The sequence below is a fragment of the Procambarus clarkii genome, chromosome 45 (assembly GCF_040958095.1).
Source record: "Procambarus clarkii isolate CNS0578487 chromosome 45, FALCON_Pclarkii_2.0, whole genome shotgun sequence".
In the NCBI taxonomy this organism is placed as follows: domain Eukaryota; kingdom Metazoa; phylum Arthropoda; class Malacostraca; order Decapoda; family Cambaridae; genus Procambarus; species Procambarus clarkii.
In genome coordinates, this window is record NC_091194.1 from 10,126,856 (window position 1) to 10,135,724 (window position 8,869).

The 8,869-nt window shown below is 44.4% G+C and overlaps 1 protein-coding gene across 2 annotated transcripts in view; it reads left to right on the forward strand.

Moving 5' to 3' along the window:
* Positions 1-274: 274 nt before the first annotated feature.
* Positions 275-8,869, forward strand: part of Tmem131 (Transmembrane protein 131) — a 280,417-nt gene continuing 271,822 nt past the window's right edge. The window contains exon 1 of one of the 2 annotated variants that reach the window (XM_045761559.2): positions 275-422. In XM_045761559.2, coding sequence (XP_045617515.2) covers positions 332-422 — 91 coding nt within the window. In that variant the 5' untranslated portion in view covers positions 275-331. The remainder of the gene's footprint in view (positions 423-8,869) is intronic. The other variant, XM_045761557.2, reaches the window with a different exon arrangement.

The window sequence follows — 8,869 nt, forward strand, 5'->3', positions numbered from 1 at the left end:
TTGTTTAGACAAATTTATTATTGAAAACCATTACAAATATTTATTTAAAATACATTTTAGCAATATATCTTTTATAAACACCAAACTATAGCATAACTTAGCAGTCTTTTAGGATTTTAATTTACACAAAATTAATATTTCTCAACGAAAACCCTTTACATTCTATAAAATATACTCTAAAATATCTTACATTATTTTTATCTCTAAACTAAAAATGTTTAATAGAGAAAGTGAGGCAACGAAATAATTTTATACAGAGTATCGGAGCGGTGTGGGGTGTGAGGTCAGGAGTAACAAACAGTATGGCGGAGGTGTGTAAGTGAACGACAACATGGGAACCCTCTTATGGAAATTATACGTAATTTTCAGCCTCCTGGAGATTGTCAATAACCTGGTTGGCAATGCTGACGGCCAGAGTCATGGTGAGTGAAGTTGTCACGTTATCCCGGGTGTGTTATGGGGACGGAGAAGGGTGTTTTGGTGGGTGGGAGAGGTGGGTGTAGTGGCTGGCGCTCCTGGATGGCTGCCAGGAGGCCTCCCGCCTCTGCAACCTATCACACTGTTTGCAATAATTGATTTTCGCAGTGCTCTAATTGGCCCTCCCGTGCTAGACGGCGGTGTGCCGTCTCCTCACGTACAGAATTGCTGGTTGGCGAGCTAGTGACGCTTGTGGTTCTCTTGTCAGATTGATAGGCAGTATAAATGAATGGGGGCTCTTTAACTCCTAAGTCCCGTAAGGAGAACATTCTTGAGGTGTAATAGTGTGAATGAGTTTCTTTCCTTCTTACCTCACTGGTAAACACAGCTTGAAGCTCCTACAGTGGCGAACGTGTCATTATTTAGTAATACTCGGGGTGTTTTGTGTGTGATACCTCCCACGAATATAATCGCTTAGTACTTAATAGGATAATTAAATTACTTTAGTAAACTCTCAGTATTATTTGTGCTTAATATAAACAGGTGAAAGGAAAATCCGATAGGGGCCACTATAGATACTAAATACAATGGTATTAGAACAGTGCTAATACCCGGTTCAGCATTGTCAAAAAGGATTATCGCTTGACCATCGAACATTAAAACCTCTAGTATTAATTGCTTGTACTAAAAGGAGTAAGTGGAATTTAAGTATGCATAAATTCAAAATTTAAAGCCAATATTTACAGATTTGTTAGACCCGTACTGTACTGTACATGTTCATACACACACACTTCAACATATCATAGGCTTTCAACATATCATAGGCTAGGTACAAACATTCGTTTGGGAACTTTATCCTGCTTGAAGTTGATTTCGTTAATTATGGCTCTATCCTGTGGAAGGGTGGCCAAAAATGTTTGTTATATTATGGTTCAGGAGCTGCACTCTAGTGTTCTTGAGGCTAGGCTAATTGCATTGTGAACTAGTAAGTTTTCATTTGCACCAAATTCGTGATATTTGCCAGACAGTATCCAATTGTAGTAAGTTACTGGTATAGGTTAATGATGGGAAATCTGCAAGAAACTCGCAGTTGTGCAAACTTTGGTAACTTTGGCAGCACAGTGGTACACAGTACCCACACAGTACTAGGCCTATACTGTGTAAGTCATACTGACTTACTTCTTTATCCTCAAAATTGGATAAGATTTTTGGTAATATGTCATCACAATTTAAAAGACTTTAAAATTTCTTTGACTATTGCTACTTTATGCTCCACAATTTTGAAGTTATTGATGTGTCCAAAATTGGTTTTATATTGGAATCGAAGCCTCTAAATTTGTATGCATTCTCAAACTAATGTACATCGCCCTCATTACGTTAAGCAGGCTTGTCAAGGTTCGTAGTTATAATAAGGCAAAGTAACTTAAAATTAGACACTTGGCAAACCTAGAGAACAGGCCTGGTTAGGACTGCTTCATGGTGGTTGCTTATAATATTGGATTAGGAATCTTTTCCGGAAAAAATTCGACCAAACTACCGTATTTGTAACTGTTTGGCAAGTCATGCATGTGTTAGGAGTGTGAATTAAGTGCCATGGTAGCCAGCTGTGTTCAGTAATATTTTGTGTACAACTTTAGTAAGTGTATTTATATATTACTGCAGTTGTGATCCTAACCAAAGTTTAGAATGGAGCTGTGTACTCGTGAGGGGTAACGCTAGGGTAATGACAGTGGAGGGCAAGTGTTATGGTCGTCCAGGCTAGCGACAAGTAACCCATGCATAGTCATTGTGGCTACGTGAGGGGGAATTTGAGGTGACTAATCATAAGGTGTGGATATTATAGTCGTAATGGCTTAGGGTTCTCTCCTGATGGTTCCATATTGGACCTTGCCTTAATTAAACTGACAATTCCAAGCCTAAGTAGGTCACGATCGCAGCAGAAAGCAGAAGTGATCAACAAGGGACTTAGTGATGTGCCAAGGACCTTGTTTGTACAGTAGTTGATAGTCAATGAATACTTAACCCCGGTTGGTGAAGTAAACCTCTTAAATAAAATGTTAATCAATTAGGCTTGACAAGATGCAATTTCTCTGAAGATTTTGGATAATTGGTCATTTTCATGGTTAAATTCCTCGCTCTAAACTGTTAGGTGGGGACTAGTAGGGGAGGTTAGGTGGAGACTAGTAGGGGAGTGTCCCGAACCTTGAGGTATTTGTGGCCAACGTTCCTGACCTTGGGGGGACCTGTCCTTGGCATATTATTGCTTTATTTGTGTGTGTAACATATTTCCCCACTTTGAATTTGGAGTTTCTTACTATTCTAATTAATATGTATTGGCGCGAGCAGTGATGGTATGCGAGCGTGTGAAGTGTATTGGTATGACGTAAGGTAAGCGTGCGTGCGTGCGCACACGGCTGTTGCACCACATGTCTCCAGTAGACAAAATCAAATCAAAATCAAAATGTTTATTCAGGTAAATGTGCATACATAGAAGATGAGTTAGAAACATAATGTTGGATTTATAGATAATAGCTAGTATGTATAATACCTAAAGCCACTATTACGCGCAACGTTTCGGGCAGACTGTATACACCTGGGCCCAGATTCACGAAAGCACTTACGCCAGCACTTACGAACCTGTACATCTTTTCTCAATCTTTGGCGGCTTTGTTTCCAATTATTAAACAGTTAATGAGCTCCGAAGCACCAGGAGGCTGTTTATAACAACAACAACAGTTGAATGGGAAGTTTTCATGCTTGTAAACTGTTTAATAAATGTAACCAAAGCCGTCAAAGATGTACGCGTTCGTAAGTGCTTGCGTAAGTACTTTAGTGAATCTGGCCCCTGGCCGGCATGCGTCGCGGACGTGCGTTTTTAGGCAGTATTAGCGTCAACTGGTCTTGTTCAGAATCTATCAATTCGGTGACGGTAATCGGGCCAAATTAAACCTAAGCCGCCCGGTTATTTTGCAATCCATAATATTCAGTTGGGATTCTGACCTAGCTGTTATAGGCATACCTTCATATAGGCACATACCTACGTTTCCTTCATACATTTTTGTGGTTAAACATTGGTTTTGATGTTAGGTGAAAACTCTTCACAGTTCTTACAAAGTAAATATAGGGGAAATAGGGACGTATAGGGGGAAAAGACGTATTATAAATGCTCTCGGAGCTATATAAAATCTAGCCTTTTGTAAACAAAATTCAATGGATATTTATAGGTAAAAGTTCGCATGAATGATGCATGTGGCCTACTTAACAGTTTTGGGTTATTATTAGCTTAAGTGGGTGACCTAAATGTTATTAAAGCTAATGAACTTGTATGGCCTTTAAACACTGACACTGGTGGCCGTAATCAGAAACGTGCACTAAAATGTCATTTGAGTAAGACTCACTGTGTGACCTTTGTCCGGTTTGGGACTGTCACCGATTATATTCTTCCTTACTGTGATGCGGGTTGTTAGCTAGCTATTTTGAGTGTTAGTAACGGTAAGTCTTAATACACGAATCTTCGCTGAACTAGCGGCATTTGTAATAATATACACGATAGTGTGTGAAGATGCTAAATCAGCCAAAGACTGGTCGGGAAGTGGAAACAACAATTTTAATACGTGGATTAAATATTTCCACGAACCTGAACACAAACATTATTCTCATTTCTTAAAGGGGAAAAAATCTAGATACAAGTTGGGACAAAAGGGGATTTTATATGATCGTAAATCTCCTGATATTATTTGGCGATTTACCTGGTGGAAGGGTGATTGTTGGCATTAAACGTGTGTATACATGTAGAAGGGGTTGGGTTGGAAGGGGGGGGGTGGAGGTTGTGTATGCACTTCGCTATTTGTGCTTGCAGGATCGAGCTTTGGCTCTAGGATCTCGCCTTTCCAGCTGACGATTATTAATATCTAATGCATTTATTCTATCATGTATACTTCAGAAATAATGAATGGAGCTCGTTTAAAAACTAGGTCATTTGTAAAAGAAAATGTTTCAAGGTCTCTGTTGTGGTCTAATGTGATTCTAAAGCTCCCATTCATGCCATCTTGTTCTATTGGTATTCATTGTGAACACCTTTCACAATGAATCCAATTCTCCAGTGCCAATCCCCCCCGTTAGTTCTGTATAAGTCTTGAAGGGCCTAACCGTCCTCCCCTCCATCCATTTCCCATTTTCTCTGCCCCCTCCCCATTTTCTCTGCCCCCTCCCCATTTTCTCTGCCCCCTCCTCATTTTCTCTGCCCCCTCCCCATTTTCTCTGCCCCCCTCCCCATTTTCTCTGCCCCCCTCCCCATTTTCTCTGCCCCCTCCCCATTTTCTCTGCCCCCCTCCCCATTTTCTCTGCCCCCCTCCCCATTTTCTCTGCCCCCCTCCCCATTTTCTCTGCCCCCCTCCCCATTTTCTCTGCCCCCCTCCCCATTTTCTCTGCCCCCCTCCCCATTTTCTCTGCCCCCCTCCCCATTTTCTCTGCCCCCCTCCCCATTTTCTCTGCCCCCCTCCCCATTTTCTCTGCCCCCCTCCCCATTTTCTCTGCCCCCCTCCCCATTTTCTCTGCCCCCCTCCCCATTTTCTCTGCCCCCCTCCCCATTTTCTCTGCCCCCCTCCCCATTTTCTCTGCCCCCCCTCCCCATTTTTTCTGCCCCCCCTTCCCCATTTTCTCTGCCCCCCCTCCCCATTTTCTCTGCCCCCCCCCTCCCCATTTTCTCTGCCCCCCCCTCCCCGTTTTCTCTGCCCCCCCCTTCCCCATTTTCTCTGCCCCCCCACTTCCCCATTTTCTCTGCCCCCCCCTTCCCCATTTTCTCTGCCCCCCCCCTTCCCCATTTTCTCTGCCCCCCCCTTCCCCATTTCCTCTTCCCCCCCTTCCCATTTCCTCTTCCCCCCCTTCCCCATTTCCTCTTCCCCCCCCTTCCCCATTTCCTCTTTCCCCCCCCTTCCCCATTTCCCCTCTCCCCACTCCCCATTTGGAAGGTGAACGTAGTGACTCCAGAGGTTGTAAGAGTCTAGCTTTATTCATACACATTTGGGCTGGACGGTAGAGTGGTGGCCTCGCTTCATGCAGGTCGGCGTTCAATCCCCCGACCGTCCAAGTGGTTGGGCACCATCCTATCCCCCCGTCCCACCCTAAATCTTTATCCTGATCCCTTCCAAGTGCTATATAGTCGTGATGGCTTGGCGCTTTCCTCTGACAATTCCCTCCCTCATAGACGTAGTTTGACAAGGAGAGATGCAAGTGACCAGGAACGTAAGTTCGATCCTATTATACTGCCTCGGTATTTTCTCATAACTGTGATCATTTGTTAAGGGTGCGGGAGTCGTTGCATCTGTCGTCTGGAAGCTACGAAGGCGTTGTCCGGGAGCTGCAGCCTGATCATTCAAATAGGCGAGAACACACACGTAGTTAAATGTTTTAAACGTAGATATGATAGAGCCCAGTAGGCTCAGGAATCTGTACAGCAGTTGATTGAAAGTTGAGAGGCGGGACCAAAGAGCCAGAGCTCAACCCCCCCCCCCCCGCAAGCACAATTAGGTGAGTACACGGTGTGCTTGGCTACCGCGTCCTTTGGTTACTATGGCGACCTGTGTTGCCACCACCACTTTTGTTACCAAGACAGTAGTAGGCTTCTCTCGTGTCCTGATATTAACCTTTGTCATTTTGGTGGTGGTGCTCTCATTACCGCCACCTTCTTGTCTATGGAGGACAGAAGAAAATGTATATATGCTGGTTAACATTGTAAATGTGTGGCCACGTTTGTGGTAGAAAAAAAAAACGGTCTTGTATCCAATGATGAAATTGAAATAAGTTTATTGAGGTAAAATACACACAAAGGGATGAGGTAGCTCAAGCTATTCTCACCCCGTTCAGTACAATCGTGTTAATACATACATAGACACATCACAAGCAATAAACGTATTACCGAACATTCTGAGAGATAAACATATACATTTCCTCCTTTACACTTCACATCCAATGATGTGAAGGTATTGGGTAACGTGTACTTGCCCAGCAGCCTCTGTGGGGAAGGGGAGGTTATCTTGAGATGATTTCGGGGCTTTAGTGTCCCCGCGGCCCGGTCCTCGACCAGGCCTCCACCCCCAGGAAGCAGCCCGTGACAGCTGACTAACACCCAGGTACCTATTTTACTGCTAGGTAACAGGGGCATAGGGTGAAAGAAATTCTGCCCATTGTTTCTCACCGGCGCCCGGGATCAAACCCGGGATCACAAGTCCAGCGTGCTGTCCGCTCGGTCGACCGGCTCCAGGGGCAGGTCTTTGGGTTGGGGAGGTCTTTGTTGTCTTCTCTACCCTCGTTGTATTTGTGAAGCCTCATAAATTTAAAGCCTCATGTCCCAGTTCTTTGTCGAATCTAGCTTTAAATTTGTGGCTGCCGTAGCTTTCACAAGAGCCGGTGGCTGAGCGCATGATCCTGTGGTCCTGGGTTCGATCCCGGGCGCCGGCGAGAAACCATGGTCAGAGTTTCTTTCACCCCTGATTCCCCTGTTACCTAGCAGTAAATAGGTACCTGGGAGTTAGCCAGCTGTCACGGGCTTCTTGGAGGCCTGGTCGAGGACCGGGCCGCGAGGACACTAAAGCCCCGAAATCATCTCAAGATAACCATAGTAATTACACGTATGTGTAAAACCCTGGTTTGTGCCTTTAAAGAGGCTGCAGGATCCAGTAAGTTCAGTAGAACTTCGGTTTTAACTCCTTTTGACCATGTTGTAGCTCAGTCGATTAAGGCAGCGTCTGGGATGGTCTCGGACGCAGGTTCGAATCCTCGTCACGGCCCTTGTGGATTTGTTCATAGTAATTACTTTGATGTGACACGTTATTGTCTATGGAAGACGCGAGCGGAGGAGCTTAGCGCAGTTTTATTATTATTATTATTTTCTACCACAGACGTGGCCACACATTTACAATGCTAACCAGCATATTACGATGACCGAACCGCACGCCAGAAGATGAAGGAACGACGACGACGTTTCGGTCCGTCCTGGACCATTATCACGTCGTGAGCTCTAGACCTTGCTAAAGGTCTAGCAAGGTCTAGAGAACCCCCCCCCGTCGTCACTGATTGAAGGGAAGGGAACTATCAGGGGAAGCGCCGAGCTATCACGACTATATAGCACTGGGAAGGGGGTCAGGATAAGGAATGGGGGGCGGGGAGGGGAGGAATGGTACCCAACCATTTGGACGGTCGGGAATTGAACGCCGACCTGCAGTAAGCGAGACCGTTGCTCTACCGTCCAGTCCAAGTGGTTGGGTCACTGATTGAAATTGAAATAAGTTTATTGAGGTAAAATACACACAAAGGGATGAGGTAACTCAAGCTATTCTCACCCCGTTCAGTACAACGTGTTCATACATATATATACACACATCACAAACAGTAAACATATTACCGAACATTCTGAGTGGTAAACATATACTTGACCAGACCACACACTAGAAGGTGAAGGGACGACGACGTTTCGGTCCGCCCTGGACCATTCTCAAGTCGACTTGAGAATGATCCAGGACGGACCGAAACGTCGTCGTCCCTTCACCTTCTAGTGTGTGGTCTGGTCAACTTACTTTAGCCACGTTATTGTGACTCATCGCCTGCAGATAAACATATACATTTCTTCCTTTGGTTACTGACGGGTAGGTACACACAGCGGTTCCAGTACTTGGCCTAAATCCTGGCATAATAGAGAGGCTTGAGACAGTCTCCCTGAGCCAGTAGCCCAGATCAAATGATCAATGGATCATCCTACATTTCTAATTTATAGTTGTGTCCTTGTATCCTTATAGTTGCCCTTATAAGCTATATAGTCCTATATAGTTGCTCTTATAGTTATATAGTCCTTGCCCTTATAGTTATATAGTCCTTGCCCTTATAGTTATATAGTCCTTGTATAGTTGTATCATCCTAAATTTCTAATTTATAGTTAGTGTCCTTGTTCTGTCCTGTCACACACCACTGGTTCTTGAGTATCTTGTATGTCGTAACCTGGGCTAGGATTCAGCAAGTATTTACGCAAACACTTGCGAAACCTGTAGATCTCGACTTAATGATGGCGACTTTTCTCCAATTAAACAGTTTGAGAGCTTCTAAACTTAGCAACCTAAGGTGATTGTTATGTAGAACCTCGCAGTACTTCGGAGCTTATAAACTGTTTAATAATGTAAACAAAGGCGCCTTGATTTGAGGGAAGATGTACAGGTTTCGCAAAAGTACAGTATAGGTGTTCGTAAATATTTGATGAATCGTGGCCCAAGTCTCCTAAGAGTTGTAAATTTCCAGAAATGAAGTTGTTCTCGCATCCCATCCATATATCTTTGTATCGTCGTCCTTGTATCGTCGTCCTTGTATCGTCGTCCTTGTATCGTCGTCGTCTTGTCTCTTCGTCCTTGTATCGTCGTTCTCGTATCGTCGTCCTCGTATCGTCGTCCTCGTATCGTCGTCCTTG